The 21,634-nt window shown below is 30.5% G+C and overlaps 2 protein-coding genes and 1 long non-coding RNA gene across 6 annotated transcripts; 1 reads left to right on the top strand and 2 right to left on the bottom strand.

The window, feature by feature from the left end:
• Positions 1-839: 839 nt before the first annotated feature.
• Positions 840-5,201, bottom strand: LOC105146100 (uncharacterized). Its single transcript, XM_087408737.1, has 3 exons — positions 4,858-5,201; positions 4,566-4,736; positions 840-2,535 (listed from the first exon to the last, which is right to left on the bottom strand). Exons 1-3 carry the CDS (start codon positions 5,199-5,201, stop codon positions 2,208-2,210), a joined length of 843 nt encoding a protein of 280 aa, XP_087264863.1. The 3' UTR covers positions 840-2,207.
• LOC147908769 (uncharacterized) lies at positions 4,957-7,834 on the top strand. Of its 2 annotated transcripts, XR_015545950.1 has the most exons (4): positions 4,957-5,041; positions 5,139-5,343; positions 6,218-6,402; positions 6,495-7,834. It is a non-coding gene; the product is annotated as an uncharacterized LOC147908769 (long non-coding RNA). The 2 variants fall into 2 exon arrangements; XR_015545949.1 differs by having other exon boundaries at positions 5,139-6,402.
• Positions 7,835-9,092: 1,258 nt separating this feature from the next.
• LOC147908768 (uncharacterized) lies at positions 9,093-15,029 on the bottom strand. 3 transcript variants are annotated; one of them, XM_087408602.1, is made up of 4 exons: positions 14,192-14,282; positions 13,974-14,118; positions 13,688-13,852; positions 9,093-11,986 (listed from the first exon to the last, which is right to left on the bottom strand). In XM_087408602.1, exons 2-4 carry the CDS (start codon positions 14,000-14,002, stop codon positions 11,791-11,793), a joined length of 390 nt encoding a protein of 129 aa, XP_087264728.1. In that variant the 5' UTR covers positions 14,003-14,118; positions 14,192-14,282; the 3' UTR covers positions 9,093-11,790. The 3 variants fall into 3 exon arrangements, with proteins under 3 accessions (XP_087264728.1, XP_087264727.1, XP_087264726.1); XM_087408601.1 differs by having other exon boundaries at positions 13,974-14,127; positions 14,192-14,269; XM_087408600.1 differs by having other exon boundaries at positions 9,100-11,986; positions 13,974-15,029.
• Between the last annotated feature and the right edge of the window lie 6,605 nt (positions 15,030-21,634).

Genomic DNA, 21,634 nt, shown 5'->3' with positions numbered 1-21,634 from the left:
ACAACAAAATATTAATTTTGGTTACGTATAAAATGATTTCAGCCAAATTTAATTAAATTTAAAATCGTATTAAAAATTTCACAGATAATTGATTATCTGAAATGTTTCTAAACATACAACAGTCTGTCAAAAAGTAATGTGTTGTTCTATTGTTATCAAAGATTTTTATTTTATTAGGTCGCTTAATTAGTGGCTGCATTTGTCGTGATATTCCTTACATAAAACTGCATCATATTTATATTAGCTTTATTTTTTTCTCCATTATTTTAATTCCTTTCAGTGCTAAATAATCTTGTCTATATTGTATATGTATCCTAGTGTTTTCATTTTATATTATTCGCAGAAGGTAAATAACGTATGTAAAATTTATAGATACATAAAATGTCATTGTTCAAACTGACTCACGAAATATCTCTCTTGTATTTTTTTTTAATATATTGAAAAAGATAAGTTTCTTTTCTTAATATTAAATAAGTGCGAAAGGATTTCTAATAATTGCTTATTTTTGAAAATAACCTATATGAAAATGATGATATAAAAATAAATTAATGATACTAATTAAAAATAACAAAGAAAAAAAAATTACCCCTTTAACCGTGAATAAATGACCAGAAGTGACATTTAATTACAAACATCATCTACTTAATATCAACTTAATATCATATATTAGCGCATATATTTTATGAATAATGTGATCATTATATAAAAAAGTTAATTAAATTAATAAATAAATTTAAAAAACGTTGTATAAAAACTGTACTACTTATAAAGTATATACTATTTGTAGATGTTAAATAATGTGTATATTATTTATATAATAAATTATTCACAAATACATCTATACGTATATATGTATATTTAAAATGTATGATATTAACAGTAAATGATGTAAAATAAATTTTTATGTAACATAAAGTTATATAAAAATTTATATAAATAATAATTAAATACTTAACGTACAACATAATTAATACAGCTTTAAGTGTGTATATACCTGGACATATTTGTCTTATATTTGCATTACAAAGGAAGTTAAGAATTTACTTAAATTTAATTATCACTTGGTATTCGATTCAGGTGTAATGGTTCATTTAACGTATGTGTTTTTATTAGTGATGTTGTTAATTTTTATATCTTGAACTTAAACTTATATTTTGTTTTTGTTACGTAGACCAAAATTATATTTTATACGTTTATACATTCAATATCTCTTAAAAGGATCCTAAAACCGATTAATCGTAATGTAAGTAGGATTTATATACAAACGATTTATGTATCACTGACGCATCTGTATGTACAGAATAGTATGTAGTACACAGATATCTTATGTACACAGAAACATAATTTTCATAAAAGAATAATTTCAATTATATGTAAAAATCCAATTTTAAGAGCTCCACATTGTATCTTCGTGACAATTAATAGTCTGCAGATCACAGTTTTGTAAGTACAAATGGCATAGCTTTTATCTGAAGCAAATACTGATATAGCAGCTCTAGATCGCCATACTAATAAATAGTAAATTGCTATAAATAAGAAATTGTAAAAAATACCACAATTTTTTAACTTGTATGTTCTGGGCATGAAAACTCTTTAAAACTCAAACACAGCCAAGTCAAATCTATAAAAAAGAAAAGTAATTGTCATACGAGAATTATGGTATTATTAACGGCTATTGTATCCTTAAGAGGCGGATCTTAAATGGTCTTCTGTTTATCGGTTGAACGTAATAATTTTCGTAGAAGGATATCGTACAATACAATAACTTTTATCGCATTTGAGAATCATTTAAAATTAAAGTATATGTATTAGTATGCGTCTGCAACTTGAAGTTTATGTCATGAACAACAATTTTTTAAATTGTTATGCTGTTTAAATATTATTTAAATCTGAGTAACGTCTAGACTTTTCAAGTTTGTCGCAATATTTGTTTGATACAAAAGTGGAATTTGTACGTACAAAATTGAAAGTTACAAACTAATAAAGTAATTAGAAGAATAACATTGTTGAAATTAGATTTACATGTAATTAAAACGATATCGCTTTACAAAAATTTATGTATATATGTGCGTACGGCATTGAATTGCAGTATATAAGAATGAGTCAATGCGTCACATTTTATCAGTAAATTAGCAATTTCCTTGAGAGTTCGTTTTTTGAAATTAGGTCTCATTAAGAAATATATTTGTATATGCTATAATGCAGTATCAATTATTCTTTTCCGTAAGATCATAATTAATTTGGCTCTCAGGATCAAGAGGGTAATTATAAATGTTAGATGGTTGTTGGTCAAATAACTCTATAAGTCCTTCTACTTCGAGAAATTCTTTTCCATCGGGAAGTTCTTCTCCATCGGGAAGTTCTTCTCCATCGGGAAGTTCTTCTCCATCGGGAAGTTCTTCTCTACCGGCAACTTCTTCTGGATCGTCTAACGGCTTTAATTCGGCGTCAAGTTTTACATTCCCTATAATATTTTCAATATTTTCAAGAGGACTCGCAACATATTCTGATGGTTCTGAAGTCTTCGTTGCGGATCTATATATATTGTGATAAAAAAATTAAAGAGTTATAAAATGTAATATAGTATTTAATAATTATATTACTTGATAATTATATAAAAAGCCTCATCTCTTCAATCTAAATATACGCTTAGAATAGGAAAAATCTGTAGTAACTTATGAATTGTTAAATTAAATACTTATATTTGTGGTTTTGTATACATGAAAGTATAAAACTGTCCCAAATTTATTGTTAGGATATATGATATTAAAATAATTAAAAAGGAAAAAGGGATACGAGCCTAAAAACAATCAACATAAAATGACAAACTGTATAAACAGTTAAAAAATTAAATAAAACATGTCATGAAATTAAAAAGGTAAATTATAATTTGACAATTAGAAGGTGAACAAAACAAACGTTTCGATCCTTGTTGAATCATTTTCAATGTGACAAATAAATTAATAATAGAAATGCAACGTAGATAAAACATTAGAAATTAAATTCGCATGTATAATGAGTTTAAACTCATTATACATATACAATGAATGTCGGTATTTTACTCTTTTTCTATCGTCATTATTATTTCTTATGTGCTTGTCTTATAATATCAAAGATAATATTTGCCTCTTTCTTTTAATTTTAAGTTATTTTGTACCTTTCTTTTTATTGTTTGCGACTCGATTTGTACTTTTCTTTTTATTTTTATTTTCTTCCGTCGTTAATTAATTATTATAATTTATACTTGCTAAAGAAACATGTTCGTCGTTATACACACGCACGGTTCGGAGGAGCACATTTGTGTCAACTATAATCGTTTGTTTGATTTCCTCTCAATTTGGAGCGAGTTTTATAGTTAATATTGCGTCCGAATGTGAATTTTATTTAATTTCTTATGTTTTATCTACATCGTTACATTTCTATTATTAATTTATATGTCATTGAAAATGATCCAACAAGATCGAAACGTTTGTTTTGTTCACCTTCTGATTGTCAAATTATAATTTCCCTTTTTAATTTCATGACATGTTTTATTTTATTTTTTAACTATTTATACAGTATGTCATTTTATGTTGATTGTTTTTAGGCTCGTAGCCCTTTTTCCTTTTTAATTATTATAATTTATTATTTTTATAATTTAACATGATATTATGTTATATGCGAAATAAAGGTACAATGGTACATAAAGAGAGTTTTTTGGGGAATTTATCTTATATATATATGACAGTCTTCGAACAAATTCGTATTTCGAAAAGCTTTATGTTAATCTCTGTCTCATTCACTAATAAAACTATCAATAAACTATAAAATGAATGTAATTAATTTTACTGAAGTGCAGGATATAAATCTTTGAAACATTGCATTGTATTATAAATATTTAAGACAATGTACCACAACTATTTTTTTTTCGGAATAAATTTTAAGATTGAATTCGTTCTTGAAAGCATATTTAATCATGAAATATGTGTGTATGAATAAATATAAACTTCATTTCCTGAAATATTGTAAATAAGAAAAAAACAAGTTAAATATAAATATATATGTCAATGCCTCAAAAATTAAACTATATCTGAATTAATAGCATAAAATCATAAAAATAAGCTTAATGAAAGCAATTTACCAAAGCGAGTGCATTACGCATTGCATGCAATAATCGACAATTAAACAACATGTAATTATATTATTTATGAATATACACTAAATGAGAAAACACAAATTTGATCACACATGAATATTTAGCAGTGACAGAAGAAGTACCTTTTTTTCCAGTTAATGCAAATACAGATAAACTGAATATGAAAAATGTTTGTAAATAAGTATGGCTGCGGAAAGTATAATAACATCTTATACATATAGTATCGTATGAAATATTATATAAAATAGTATAACAAAATTGGAGAAATAATTTGCCATTAATTAGTTACTATATAAATATTAATGAAACGATTAATAAATAAGTGTTATACACAACATCATATACATTATATTTGAATAGGAAAAAAAATACAAATTGATTCGAAAGATCTATTAGAATGAATTTAAATTAATTTAAAGTGAATAATTACTCGTTAGGAACACATGTTCTATCCGTGTCATCGGTCAAATTAGAAGCTATTGGTATTGAAGCTCCCTGATATTCTGCATCCTTCACAATCATACAGCCCCTTGCACTGGTACTTGCGCCATACATATAAGTATCTTCGTAAATAACTTCGTTTGGATCGAAGATATTATGTCTATATAAGGAGTAACAATAAAAGTAAAAAACACGATAATATTAATTGTGCACAGAACTCCGTGAAAGAATTCCTATATTGTTTCTCTTAGTTGTTAAAAATATACTTATTTTATACTTACGTCTTCCTGTGAATATTAAGATGATTCGTAATGGCGCCGATTCCAGATGTAATACTTGTAGAACATATGTTGCACTCTCCGCCATCTGATGTTGGAGTGAAATAATCCCATGCCCAATGAATGTTATGTTCTGTCTTCTGTTCTTCTGTTAATACTCCCGGATGTATTATGTTTAAGTGCAAGGGTAAAACAGTATAGTTTCTTATATAACTTATTTTTGACAAACAATATATGCAAATTGCTAAATATTTTTGGTTTGACGGTTTATAATGTTTACGCAGATATTGACGAACTCGGAGATTGAATACTCGGATCTTGTTGCTTCTTAATTGCTGGTCCGCCATTATAATTGCACGTTTTGTTTCACGGAATTTTAAAGCACTTAATCGGACTTAATCACTGGAAGGAATAGAAACGATATGAAGAAGCATAAACTGCAGAAAGTTGATAACAGAAGTATCATTCTTTCACGGAATATAAATATTGGTATGTTTAGTTTGAATATGTCTCTTCAGTGCTGTGTTTGTCTCGTTTCGGATTCTACGAAATCTTAGCGGGGCGAGGAACGTGGACTCCGGTTTGCGTGAATATTTCTGTTACACGCGCGTGAGGTGAGAGGGGATATGAAAATCAGGACCAAGCGATATTTCTTTGGTGAGGAATCACCTTTGTGCGACAGGGAATGCTCGCGGAAATATATAATAAGAAGAAATGAAAATAAAGATTGGCCGAGTTCAAGACAGCAAAGCGGCTAGTCATGCTTACCGAACGATTGTATATGATTGTTTAAATCTATTAGTAACAACCAATTATGTTCATTTGCTCGGCGAGCAGGCTAGCCGATTTGTCAACTTGAACGCGCTCAAGACTGACTGTGTCCAGCAGAACGTTTATTTTACAATTATTCGAAGTTTTCTTCGCGCTGATTGGATTATACTTTTAGATCTAAAAGAATGATCCTATTTCAGCAAACAATCATAAAACTGAATAAAAAAAGAACCTGAGAGCCAATATAATGTATCTGTTACAGTATTCAAGACAATATCCTTGTTATATTTTGCTATTATTAAGTTTTGTCAGCGAGTTTTGTCAGCGAGTTACTTTTGTTTATATTTTTTATCTTGAATATTGTAACAGATATATTATTTTGAATCTTAGCTCTTTCCTTATATGTATTCCATATTAATCATTCGAACCGTTTTCTTATAGTTTTCATCATAAAACTGTTGTGTTCTGCTGAACTCAGTCACTGTATGGTTCGACACGATTGGGGCGCCTTTATTGCGATAATGAGATAGCAAAAACAATATGTCTATTCGACTTGCTACACTTTCAACATCTCCACTTTCTCTCTTTTCAGCGTCAAATATATATCTATTTCATTTTAAGTGTAAAAAGTGTAAAAAGGTGTGAGCAAATCAATTGAGAACAGATCAGTTGAGAATTTCTAGCGGGTGAACAGTGGATACGTTGAACCCTGCAGAGCGGCCCAATGACCGACATTAAGAACGCAATTTGGATCTTATCAAATCGGAAATTTTATAGGTATTGCACACGATTTTGTCATTCTCTTCTATGCTATTGGATAAGTTATACGAAAACATTCGAACGCTCATCATTGTCTCATGTCTGAACAGGGCCGAAAAACTTAACTTGCTCGTGGATGTGGAATATTTGACTGGCAAAAGGGAGGAGTTCAAAATGACTACCTTATTCTTATTTATTATTTATTATGTGCTTTTTATTATGTCCCTTTTTTTACATTTGCGAATTGCGTCTATTTATGTAACAGTCGGTAAGGTATCATTTTGGCCGTAATTTGTAATAATTGATCAATTTCATTCGAATAATTATTCCCCCTCATTCAATTGTAAGACAGTAATGCTCGACTATGTTTAAAGTATCAGAAAACGGCATACGGAACACGAATGAAGAATAACGATTTTAATCAATCAAAAATCGAATACATAAAAATTCACGATTTCTGACAAGTTGATGTCATTATTTCTTATTTCGTATTCCTAATTCCGTATTCCTGCTATTGTGGGAAGCGTCTTACGACCAGTGTAAATGATACCTGAAAGTTAAATCTCTGTTTTACGGACAGTTCTGCCATTCCAAATATCGGTTGATATCCGCGCACAATATGTTAGAAAGTTCACAATTGATTTTTAATCCAATTTTTGGATTCTATTAAGATAAATTTCTGTATTGAGTAAAATTTTAAGTATGGAGTGCTCTTTGATTCCACACTATAGTTGCTTGTGTTTAAAATTTGTTAGAACGGAGGAGAGTCGCGAAACGGATTTTCTGGAAAATTTGATAACAGCTGACTCGCAATTATAACTGTTTTCGGATTACTCTCTGATATATCAAACATTTCATTATGGAGTGTATAATATTGTATATAATAAAGTGTATAATATAGTGTATAATATAGTGTATAATATATAGGGTGGGCCATCTATTGGTACGTTTTTGAATTTCGTCGTATGGCAACACCGAAGGAGCTACAGACCCGAAATTTTGACAGTTTATTAGTCATACCGTCCGCGGCACGAAACAACATGTTTTCTCTTGAAGAGCGTTTTGAAATTTTAAAAACTTATTTTCAAAGTCAGTGCTGTGTCGCCGAAACTGTACGAATTTTGAAAAGAAATATGGAGCACCGAAGGAGCTATACGCAAATTGGTGAGGAAAGTTCGTGAGAAAGGGATGTTAGTGGATGACAGAAGTGGTCCCAGAGCTCGGACAGTGCGCACACCCGAGAATATTGAGGCTGTGGCCCAAAGTGTGAGACAATTCCAGCTTTGAAAAACAATAGTCCAAAATGTCATTAATAATTGGGGTGACCGAATGGCATACTGTAAGGCCAGTAGAGGGAGCCACATGAACGAAATCGTTTTTCATTCTTGACGCGGATACTTTTAGCTTCACAACAAAAAAAAAATTAATAAAAAATATCAATGTATGCTCATTTGATCGCATTTTTAAAAACGTACCAATAGATGGCCCACCCTGTAGTTTCACACATTTTACATTTTGATATATAAATACACGTTTAGTTAAATAAAGAAATATATTTTTTTACTTAAACCATCCATACTATATATCTGTAACATTTCCTCACATTCTTCCCTTAGATTTGTCGCGGTCGATGTTCAGAAGCTAACTGATAAATAAGAAAGGCTGAATTTTGAGCGAGAGAGCCAAACATACGATTTTTCACAAACTCGCATTAAATAAAATCGTCTTCCAGAATTGAATATTACATCGTATTGAATGTAAATCTCAGATTGAAAAACGCGTTACTTGATATACCGTTACCATTACATAAGTCGGTAATAAAATTATAACAATTCTAATTTTCGTATTTTATAGCTGTTACTGCAATGTAGTTATATTTTTTCGGTACGATAACGAAATTAACAATTATTTTACTCGCGATTTGCATTTTGAATTCATTTGTGACATAATTTGTAATGTCGATTTTCATTTTTTGACGAATATTTATAATTCTATTGTTATATATTTACAATTAATTTTTCCATTTAATCCATTAGATTCCAAAACATCCTTATGTGCATTTTCATTTTAAATTTTTACCACACGATTTTTACCACTCATAATCAAAATTTTTACACTATAATAGTATTAATTAAAGTAACAAAAGTTATTCTTTCAAAAATCAAAAGATGAGACATCCGAAGAAAAAGATTAACAGTAAAGATAAAATAAAAGATTTAACTGAATCTTACCTTTTTAATGACACACACAAATATGCAATATACAATAATAATTTATTTTATCTATCTTATCATTTTCTTCTCTTTAGAAGAATAAAGCAATTTAAATATTATTTTAGTGATCGACAAGTATAATAAAAATCAGTATCACACTATATCAGTAAGTATCAGACTGTTCTTTGCCCTGATGATGTAAACAGCAAGATTCACGAAACGTTGGCATTTCAAGAATGAATCTGGATACGGAGAAAACCCGTGAAACACATAATCTTTATATAGAAAACACCATTATATATAAAAGTCTCAGGAATATTATAATAAAAATTATGGATTCAGGAAATCTGATCTGTGAAAAGGAAACACAAACAATAATATATTAGAATATAGGCTTTCTTTCATTTAATTAAAAATATTTGAAAGTAAAAGTGTATATAGAGCGTATATAGCAATCAGAAAAAACTATTTTTTGATATTTCATGATATGAACGTTTTTATTCTTTGTTTGTAACTTGAATAAACAATTTTTCTACAGTCTTCAACCATCGTCAAGTACTATAAAAAGATTTCGTCATATTATGTGATTTTCCTTGATAAATTATAGTTTTTTACAGTATTTTTAAAATTGTGCGAAGATAAGTTGTGCAAGTAATACTAAAATTGTGCAATAATAATTAGTGTTTTAGCTACCAATGATATCTGATGAATGTTAATAACATATAAAAATAAGTACAATAGAGAAAGTAATTGGTAGGTAAAAATTATCTCTAAATTTTTGGAATGAAATCTAACTGTAAAGAATGAAAATTGAGTGAGTTTTAAAAAAGAGTGTCACAATTTTTAGTCTTTAAAAGTGAGATTTCACTCTTCACATTAAGATTTTACTCTAAAAGATTTATAAAGTATGTAAACGGATGAGAAATACACTACGTTACAATAACAAATACAGTACATTGAAATGATGAAATATTAATTTTGGTTACGTATGAAATGATTTCATTTAAATTTAATTAAATTTAAATTGAAAATTTCAAAGATAATTGATTATGTGATATGTTTCTAAACATACAACAATCTGTCAAAAAGTAATGTGTTGTTCGACTGTCAATCAAAGATATTTATTTTATCAGGTCGTTTAATTAGTGGCTGCATTTGACGTGATATTTCTTATTTAAAACTGCGTCATATTTACATTATTTTTTTCTCCAGTACTTTAATTCCTTTCAGCGTTAAATAACCATCTTGTCTATTTTGTATGTATCCTAGTGTCTTTATTTTATATTATTCGCAGAAGATAAATAACGTATGTAAAACTTATAGTGATACATAAAATCTCATTGTTCAAATTGACATGGAATTTCTTGTTTTTTTTTCAGTATATTAAAAATAGATAAGTTTTTTTTCTTAATATTAAATAAGTCCAAAAGAATTTCTGAAAATTGCTTATTTTTGAAAATAATCTATATGAAAATGATGATATAAAAATAAATTAATGATACTAATTAAAAATTACAAAGAGAAAAAAACTATCGTGAATAAATGACCAGAAGTGACATTTAGTTACAAACAAATCATCTACTTAATATCAACTTAATATCATATATTAGCGGATATATTTTATGAATAATGTGATCATTATATAAAACAGTTAATTAAATTAATAAATAAATTTAAAAAACGTTATGTAAAAACTGTACTACTTATAAAGTGTATACTATTTATAGATATTAAATAATGTGTATATTATAATAATTTATTCACAAATTCATCTATACGTATATATGTATATTTAAAATGTATGATATTAACAGTAAATGATGTAAAATAAATTTTTATGTAACATAAAGTTATATAAAAATTTATATAAATAATAATTAAATACTTAACGTACAACATAATTAATACAGCCTTAAGTGTGTGTATACCTGGACATGTTTGACTTATATTTGCATTACTAAGGAAGTTAAGAATTTACTTAAATTTAATTATCACTTGGTATTCGATTCAGGTGTAATGGTTCATTTAACGTATGTGTTTTTATTAGTGATGTTGTTAATTTTTATATCTTGAACTTAAACTTATATTTTGTTTTTGTTACATAGACCAAAATTATATTTGATACGTTTATACATTCAATACTTCTTAAAAGGATCTTAAAACCGATTAATCGTAATGTAAGTAGGACTTATATACAAAGGATTTATCACTGATCTGTATGTACAGAATAGTATGTAGTACATAGATATCTTATGCACATAGAAACATAATTTTCATAAAAGAATAATTTCAATTATGATATATTATTAATTATATGTAAAAATCCAATTTTAAGAGCTCCACATTGTATCTTCGTGACAAATAGTACTCTAGCAGATCACAGTTCTGTAAGTACAAACGGCATAGCTTTTATCTAAAGCTGATATAGTAGCTCTAGATCGCCATACTAATAAATAGTAAATCGCTATAAATAAGAGATTGAGATGTAAAAAATTCCACAATTTTTTAACTTGTATGTTCTGGGCATGAAAACTCTTTAAAACTTAAGCACAGACAAGTATTAATACGTATAGATTAATTGTGACAAATTATTCTCAAATCTATAAAAAAGAAAAGTAATTGTCATATGAGAATTACGATATTGTCGGAGTTATTAACGGCTATTGGATCCTTAAGAGGCGGATCTTAAATGGTCTTCTGTTTATCGGTTGAACGTAATAATTTTCGTAGAAGGATATCGTACAATAACTTTTATCGCATTTGATAATCCTCTAAAATTAAAGTATATGTATTAATATGTGTCTGCAACTTGAAGTTTATGTCATGAACAACAATTTTTTAAATTGTTATGCTGTTTAAATATTATTCAAATCTGAGTAACGTCTAGACTTTTCAAGTTTGTCGCAATATTTGTTTGATACAAAAGTTTTGGAATTTGTACGTACAAAATTGAAAGTTACAAACTAATAAAGTAATTAGAAGAATAACATTGTTGAAATTAAATTTACATGTAATTAAAACGATATCGTTTTACAAAAATTTATGTATATATGTGCGTACGGCATTGAGTTGCAGTATATAAGAATGAGTCAATGCGTCACATTTTATCAGTAAATTAGCAATTTCCTTGAAAGTTCGTTTTTTGAAATTAGGTCTCATTAAGAAATATATTTGTATATGCTATAACGCAGTATCAATTATTCTTTTCCGTAAGATCATAGGTAATTTGGCTCTCAGGATCAAGAGGGTAATTATAAATGTTAGATGGTTGTTGGTCAAATAATTCTATAAGTCCTTCTACTTCGAGAAATTCTTCTCCATCGGGAAGTTCTTCTCCATCTGGAAGTTCTTCTCCATCGGGAAGTTCTTCTCCATCGGAAAGTTCTTCTCTACCGGCAAGATTATAATTTGAACAAAACAAACGTTTCGATCCTTGTTGAATCATTTTCAATGTGACAAATAAATTAATAATAGAAATGTAAAATGTAAAGGTAGATAAAATATAAGAAATTAAATAAAATTCGCATGTATAATGAGTTTAAACTCATTATATATATATACAATGAATGTCGGCATTTTACTCTTTTTCTATCGTCATTATTATTTCTTATGTGCTTGTCTTATAATATCAAGGATAATTATTGCCTCTTTCTTTTAATTTTAATTTATTATTTACGACTTGTTTTGTATCTTTCTTTTTATTGTTTGCGACTCGATTTGTACTTTTCTTATTATTTTTATTTACTTCCATCGTTAATTTATTATTATAATTTATACTTGCGTACAGGAACATGTTCGTCCTTATACACACGCACGGTTCGGAGGAGCACATTTGTGTCAACTATAATCGTTTGTTTGATTTCCTCTCAATTTGGAGCGAGTTTTATAGTTAATATTGCGTCCCAATGCGAATTTTATTTAATTTCTTATGTTTTATCTACGTTACATTTCTATTATTAATTTATTTGTCATTGAAAATGATCCAACAAGAATCGAAACGTTTGTTTTGTTCACCTTCTGATTGTCAAATTATAATTTATTTTTTTAATTTCTTGACATGTTTTATTTTATTTTTTAACTATTTATATAGTTTGTCATTTTATGTTGATTGTTTTTAGGCTCGTAGCCCTTTTTCCTTTTTAATTATTATAATTTATTATTTTTATAATTTAATATGATATTATGTTATATGCGAAATAAAGGTACAATGATACATAAAGAGAATTTTTTGGGGAATTTATCTTATATATATGACAGTCTTCGAACAACTTCGTATTTCGAAAAGCTTTATATTAATCTCTGTCTCATTCACTAATAAAACTATCAATAAAATATAAAATGAATGTAATTAATTTCACTGAAGTGCAGTGTATAAATCTTTGAAACATTGCATTGTATTATATATATTTAAAACAATGTACCACAAGTATCATTTTTTCGGAATAAATTTTAAGATTGAATTCGTTCTTGAAGGCACATTTAATCATAAAATATGTGTGTATGCATAAATATAAACTTCATTTCCTAAAATATTATAAATAAGAAAAAAACAAGTTAAATATAAATATATATGTCAATTCCTCAAAAATTAAACTATATCTGAATTAATAGCATAACATCATAAAAATAAGAGTTATGAAAGCAATTTACCAAAGCGAGTGCATTACGCATTGCATGCAATAATCGACAATTAAACAAAATGTAATTATATTATTTATGAATGTACAATAAATGAAAAAACAAATTGGATCATACATGAATATTTAGCAGTGACAGAAGAAGTACCTTTTTTCCAGTTAATGCAAATATAGATAAACTGAATATGAAAAATGATTGTAAATAAATGGCTGCGGAAACTATAATAACATCTTATACATATAGTATCGTATAAAATATTATATAAAATAGTATAACAAAATTGGAGAAATAATTTGCCATTAATTGGTTATTATATAAATATTAATGAAACGCTTAATAAATAAGTGTTATACACAACATCATATAGATTATATTTGAATAGGGAAAAAAATACAAATTGATTCGAAAGATCTATTAGCATGAATTTAAATTAATTTAAAGTGAATAATTACTCGTTAGGAACACATGTTCTATCCGTGTCATCGGTCAAATTAGAAGCTATTGGTATTGAAGCTTCCTGATATTCCTCCACAATCATACTGCCGCTTGCACTGGTACTTGCGCCATACATATAAGTATCTTCGTAAATAACTTCGTTTGGATCGAAGATATTATGTCTATATAAGTAGTAACAATAAAAGTAAAAAACACGATAATATCAATTGTGCACAGAACTTCGTGAAAGAATTCCTATATTGTTTCTCTTAGTTGTTAAAAATATACTTATTGTATACTTACGTCTTCCTGTGAATATTAAGATGTTTCATAATGGTGCGGATTCCAGATGTAATTATTGTAGAACATATGTTGCACTGTCCGCCATCTGATGTTGGAGTGAAATAATCCCATGCCCAATGATTGTTACGTTCTGTCTTCTGTTCTTCTGTTAATACTTCCGGATGTTTTATGTTTAAGTGCAAGGGTAAAAAATTATAGCTGCGATTATTATAACCTACTTTTGACAAACAATATATGCAAATTGCTAAATATTTCTCTTTTGACGGTTTGTAATGTTTACGCAGATATTGACGAACTCCGAGATTGAATACTCGGATCTTGTTGCCTCTTAATTGCTGGTCCGCCATTATAATTGCGCGTTTTGTATTACGGAATTTTAAAGCACTTAATCGGACTTAATCACTGAAGGTATAGAAACGATATGAAGAAGCATAAACTGTAGAAGGTCGAAAACAGAAGTATCATTCTTTCACGGAATATAAATATTGATATGTTTAGTTTGAATATGTCTCTTCAGTGCTGTGTTTTTGTCTCGTTTCGGATTCTACGAAATCTTAGCGGGCGAGGGACGTGGACTCCGTTTTGCATGAATATCTCTGTTACACGCGCGTGAGGTGAGAGGGGATATGAAAATCAGGATCAAGCGATATTTCTTTGGCGAGGAATCACCTTTGTGCGACAGGGAATGCTCGCGGAAATATATAATAAGAAGAAATGAAAATAAAGATTGGGAGAGTTCAAGACAGCAAAGCAGCTAGTCATGCTTACCGAACGATTGTATATGATTGTTTAAATCTATAAGTAACAACCAATTATGTTCATTTGCTCGGCGAGCAGGCTAGCCGATTTGTCAACTTGAACGCGCTCAATGACTGTGTTCAGCAGAACGTTTATTGTGCAATTATTCGAAATTTTCTTCGCGCTGATTGGATTATACTTTTAGATCTAAAAGAATGATCCTATTTCAGCAAACAATCATAAAACTCAATAAAAAAAGAACCTGAGAGCCAATATAATATCTGTTACAATATTCAAGACAATGTTGTTGTTGTATTTTGCTAAGTTTTGTTAGCAATTTTTCTACTTGTGTTTAAAATTTTTATCTTGAATACTGAGATATTATATTATTGGCTATTTTTATCTTGAATATTGATATATTATCTAAGCTCTTTTTTTATATGTATTAAGTTTTAATCAAGTCGTTTTTCTTATAATTTTAATCATAAAACTATTGTATTTTGTTGAACTTAGCCATTATATGGTGCGATACGATTGGGACGCCTTTATTGCGATAACGAGACAGCAAAAACGCTTTAGGTCTATTCGACTTGCTTACATTTTCTGCATTCAGCATCTTCGCTTCCTCTCTTTTTAGCGGGAAGTATATATCTGTCTCATTTTAAGTGTAAAAGGTATATAAAAGTATAAGCAAGTCGAACAGATCAATTGAGAGTTTCTAACGGGCAAACAGTGGGTACATTGAACCCTGCAGAGCAGCCGATGACAGTCGATGTTATGATTGCGATTTGGATCTTATCAAATCGGAAATTCCATAGGTATTGTGATTCTCTTCTATACTATTAGATAAGTTATATAAAAACATTCGATTGCTCATCTTTGGCTGTGGTCAAAGTCTCGCTACAAATGCTTTAAAGCATTTGATGGACCAATTAGAAGAAAGAATTTTACAAACTCACCAGTTAAGAAACGCTTCGAAGTGTTTGCAATATCGCGTTAACCGTATTCTTTGTCTCATATTTCACCTGGGCCGACAACTTAACTTGCCCGTGGGTGTGGAATATCTGACTGATAAAAGGGGGGAGTTCAAAATGATGACTTTGTTCTTATTTTTTATTTATTTTATGCTCTTTATTACCGTCCCTTTTTTTGCAGATTCAACTATTGCCGATTGGATCCGCGCTGGAGCGCTCGCTGCTATTGGTGTATTCTTCTAGCTCATTCAATAGCAGCGAGCGCTCACGGATCCGCTCCGCAACAATTGAGTCTGCTGAACGCGATCATAATGTTTGCTGATTAATCATCATAAACATTAGTCTTTTATTGAAATAAAAAGTTATAATTAATCATTATTTTACTGTTTATCAAATACAATATTATTTTCTTGCAAATTTTTTCAATTATATCTCGAAATTGTATTTATATTTATGTATGTACATATTTGTATACTTCGAACTGTTTTTTTAATGAAATGATATATTATACTAAGAGATTTTTGAATGAGAATTTAAAAATCGAGCCTAACTGTGGCGGGTAATCCTATCTTTTCTCAAACAATTATTACGAATTATTTGCATTCACCCTTCTCTCGCGTCAAATTTTTTTCTGACTATCATATTTATTTTTAATTGTAATTAGTTGTAATTAATTGATGATAATTATTTTTTTACAGTCGGAAATGACAACTATGATCATTTTATGTGCGGTTAAATAAGATAGCCGCATGATATGCGTCTTTTCAAAATTTCGTAGCAATTTTATGTAAATGCATTTAATTTGATTAATATTCATAAATCGTGCGAATAATCTATTTGAGTGATTGTTTTAAACTAAACCAACGAGTGAAGTTTCTTCCTCGCATGCCGCTCGGGTATTCAACGAACAAAACACAATGGTCGAGATATTGCGCTTTGTGATGCGAGATCAGATATATCGTTCTGCCTGCAACCCACAAGAGCCAGCCAAGAGACGGACGATTGGATCACGTTCCCGTTCTGCGGTTTGTACTAACGAAGTAGCGCCCTATTCTCGAATCCTACGAAGCCGGTGCGATGGGTAGTATTGACTCTTGCGAGATATTTTCCTCGCGCGAGTACTCTCGATGGCCGGCGTACTTTTAGCGAACTCTGCAGTGAAACTTTTATTTTCCTCGCACACTCGTGCTTACAATTTAAATTTAATCCTGTGCAGTTCACTCGAGGCATCGAGCGGCTGGAGATTTATTCGCAAGATCGCATTCGCGTTTCACAAAATGTCGATGTGTATCTGCTCGTTCAGATTTAGACTCAACACGCAAAATGATGCAACAAGGGGAAAATATGTAGACATAATTCTAAAACTTTTTTTAAACTTGGACATCTTTTCGTTTATTCATTCGTACTTACTCTTTAATTATAATTTCCATACCATTGGATTTCTGCTCAATAAGTTCAGTGACCTAAAAAAGAACAATTTAACTGTTACGTTATTTATTAGTTGAATTGAATGCAGAGAAGTTCTTCAAGGAAATAATATTTGCAAGCTAATGCTTAATGAAAATAATCATTTTTTACAAACAATATTCGATTTACTCTATAATCATTTATTTAGTATGTATGCAATCTCCAACGAGATTCATGGCGATAATATATATTTGTCCAAAAATAATTATTGCTATAAAGTGAAATTTAAATAAGATAAAGGTTTGAAATATTCCATTTCGGTCAATTATGCAAATATAAGTTGTATATAGAGTTCTGAAAATTGCTCTCTTCCGAATGTCTTGCGTTTTCCACTTCAAGAAACACACTATAGTCCGAATGTTGAGAACGTATGTTCGTTCGATACTACCTTTTCCTCCTATCCCTATTGTTTTAATCCGATTGAGGAATCGTTAAGAGATTAGAACGCGCCAGATCGGCAATTTCAGTGCGCCTTAAAAATTTACTGACCACAGATCGCTATCTTAATCGCTCGCGGATCCATTTTCTAGTTGGTTAGTGTCTCACTCGACGCCGATTGAGAATCCGCAATGGCGAGCGATCGACTGCGGCGAGGAATAGATTTCATGTTCGATTGGATATTACCAGAGTTTATCCCTGTTCACAATTACATGCTATTAAAGTAACAACGATGTTGTGCCTCGACAATGTAATAAGATCGAGCAATTACATAGTACTAACCACTTTGGGCCTGATGTAATAAGGCAAAAATCTTGAGTAGTGAGATCCAAATCTGATACGCTGCTTTTGTTCGTGATGTAATCTCGACGGCAGAATACGAATGTAACGTAAATTATATGAATATCTGTGGTAGTGCATGAAAAAAATGATCGTAGACTATAAGTACCTAGCAATCTGAATGTTATTATAACAATAATAGGACATGATTGCATGATGAGCAGTTTGTATTGCGCATAAAATTATTATCTATATATAAGAATAGCATTCTAAAGAATTCTGAAAGAAACAATATTTTCGAATATAAATGAATGATTATTGAGTCTACTGATATGTTTCTACAGCATTATAAAAAGTATAATTACATTTCTCATTTCATTATTATTTAGTATTTCAAGAGAAAATTAACTTTCGTTTTGTATGATAATTTATCTATTTTTGTATATTTATTTTTACTCTCATATATGTATTCAATTTTTATATAGATTTTTATATAGATTTTAATTATAAGAATATTCACCGTCATTTAGGAAGCAATAATATAGGTACTGTTTAAATGTGTTTATTCTGGCACTGACATCTCGATCGCGTTACAAAACACAATATTAAATGAAATTCTTATCTTTCTCTATATTCATTAAATATTCTCAACAATAAAATAATGTAAAATAATAGATTTATTTTCCAATGTTTAATTTAATTGTGTCGAGGTAAATACTAGTTTTGCAAATTCACTGTCAAGTGAATTCTTTGTAAACTTACCGCACGAATATTTCAAGATTTTATTTATCGATGATTGCCTTTTGAAATATATATTATAAATTGAAAGTATAATTATTATCTAGTTTTCTTTTTTTATGAGGTATAGAGAGAGAGAGAGGGAGAGAGAGAGAAAACAGGTATTTTTAATAAATTGGACAGAGTAATAGCATTATAAACCAGCGAAAACTTCAATTTTGGGAAAGCGTCATTTTATCCGCATCTCAGGTTTGAACAAGTAAAGGCCACCTAATGTAATTGCCGAAGTACTTTATTGTCATCATTCTACAATATAAATTGAGTGAATTTCAATGTACGAACAAGAAAAATAATGAACAGTCGTATTTATATAACAATTTTTTCAGTATTAGTTTAAAATAATAAATTTTTAAATAGCATCTCACACAAAAAAAAATCTTTTTATATTACTATTGATTATTACATTCTATTATGTATACAAGCATGATGTTATAAATATACTATCTAAATGGAAATACTTATAGGATGCATTTCCTAAGATACATAATTATTATATTATTATATTAAAAATCATTTATATGGTAAATTTTGCGAAAGTTTACATTATTCTTAATGGTTCGAGTATAAAACCGCAAAAATAATACTCCGAGTTTTCTTTTCTTTGTTTAAAAATTGCGAAAAAGCGTAGTTTGCGCACATAAAGGATGCAGGACGCAGAGTGGATTCAACGAAAGTTGTATTCGAAGTCGGGCGAAGCTTCGTAAACAATGAGAAAAATTATCGATAGCTAAAACAGTCCATTGTTCCACAACTAGCAATCGCGTGACTTGAGTGTGGCATTGCGTCGCACCGGCTGAAAAACTTTCTTAAGTAGCTCCGGAAGTCGACAAACCGGAGACAAGGTTTTCCACGCCGATACGTATAGCGCGAAGCGGCAGCGAGAACGAGAGAGACGGAAGTAGAAACGGAACGAACGGAATCACGGAGACGTTCAGAAGTAGAGGGTGCCGCGTTTCTTTGGTCATACGAAATGTGTTCGGAAAAGCTTTAAGGTAATCGGAAGATCAAAGAGATCCACCTTGGTCTCGTAAGAGATGCGGAAAATGAGAGAAACGTTGGAAAAGGAAGGGTTATAGGAGTGCGCGCACAGAAAGAGAAATTGTTCGTTGAAAGTTTCTCGTTTCCATCCACGGCGAAAAGCTTCACTTAATAGTTTCTGCTGAATTTGATGGCAGATTAAAACGAGTGCGTGTGCTATTCGTGTGTTGCGGCATCCGAAACTAGCAGAAGTCGTGAATTGCCTTACGAAAATATTCAATGAATCAGAAACGACAAATTTTGATCGCATTCGTCAATAAATGGCTGATACCAAGAAAAGCGAAATAATCTGAGTGAAAGAGAAGAGAGATCAAAAACTGTTTTTTTAGTCATGAGCTGCACTTATCGTAAATTATGAATTTATGAGAACAAATCGCTCAAAAGCTTACACGTTATATTACAAAAAAAAAGAACAGTAAAGTTCCTACAATATTTAACATAAAATATAAAAATTAAAAGATGTATTACATACCAAGATAAAAGAAAGAGATAGAAGAAAAAAATATCGAGAGAGAGAGAGAGAGAGAGAGAGAGAGAGACTCACAGAAACCATACATTATTAAAATACAAACAGAGAAGATATGTCTTTTGCGTTCGTATATTGGATTATCCTGATCCTCGCGTATTACTGTTTGCTTGAGACCGTGAGTGAGAAGTCGTAGAGAGACCGACGGAAATCTCCGGGGAACATAGAAATTCCATATGCGAAGGCGCCCGGAGACAGGTTTTTCTGTCGATCGGGATCCACGCTGAATTATGCGAGCGACCGCGGCAAATTTCGAGAGACGGGAGATTTATCGATACGAAATGCGACGTGTAACGTGTCGCGTTGTGTACGCGAATATAGCGGTATGCATTTTTCGATGTGGCGCATAAATTTCGCCTGGTCCTGCCAACGATGCTTCTTGACCTTTGGATAATACATTTCTTGGTTCCGATATTTATATACCTGGCGCGGCGCGGCGATTCTCCACGACAAAAGCGTCGTTGTGAATCGATGTAAAGTGATACCATGTAAACGAACTCGTTATTGTTTCAACGCCAATAAATGAGGAAGTGAAACACAAAAAATTAATTTCTTTCAAAGAACATAATCAGCATGCGTTTCGTTAGAAAAGAATACCCTTTTTGTATCGCGATATCACGAGTTTGCAAAGCTGTTTTCAATAGAGGAACCTTAATTGCATTTTTAATTAGCGTTTTATGTGAGAGCCAACAAAGTACGAAAGACATAAACTGCTATATATCCATTCTACCGCGTTTAATGGCTTTAGCCGGAATAAAATCACGCTTGATGTCCGTTTCTTGCTTTTCACTCATCAGGCAGCAACTGGTGGGTTGGTTTTGTATAGAAACTGCGACGGACGATGCCGTTATGCTGATTAAGCGAGACAAATTGTGGAATTTCAAAATTATGCCTGTGGGCAATGAACGATCAGCTTGAGGGGAGACCTCTCCAATTTTCGTTAAATTAAATTCCCCGACTCATAAATTTGGCCGTTCTATCATTGTCATTATCCAATTACGTCAGATTTAATGCACCACTTTTATCAATTAAAAAAAAAACAAAAGAAAGGGACTATGCATGAAAAGATGCCCTGCTATTCTACTAGCATACCAGGCTTTTTGCGCTACTGTACACTTTGACCTTTACGCCTGCTCGCATCTCGAGTAGTTGCATCGTTGTGATTCTCAGCTTTGTGCTGCGTGCTCGTTGCCACATGCAACTCCCAGACGCAATGCTGCTCGCCAGTCCGTGAAAGATTGTGGGAGTCAAAGGGAACAAGAACTGCCGTAGAGCAGTATTTGCTGAGAAGCGCAGAGGTGCTATTCCTCTATCTCCCTCTCTCTCCCTCCCTCTCTCTCTCTCTCTCTCTTCTTCTTGAACATACACGTTCGCACATACACGTTCGTTTTCCTCTTGTCCTC

This window comes from Acromyrmex echinatior, chromosome 8 (assembly GCF_024713525.1).
Source record: "Acromyrmex echinatior isolate Ae372 chromosome 8, ASM2471352v2, whole genome shotgun sequence".
NCBI classification, from domain to species: Eukaryota; Metazoa; Arthropoda; class Insecta; order Hymenoptera; family Formicidae; genus Acromyrmex; species Acromyrmex echinatior.
Note: the sequence above shows the minus strand (reverse complement) of the source record. Positions and strands in the feature narration are given on the sequence as shown.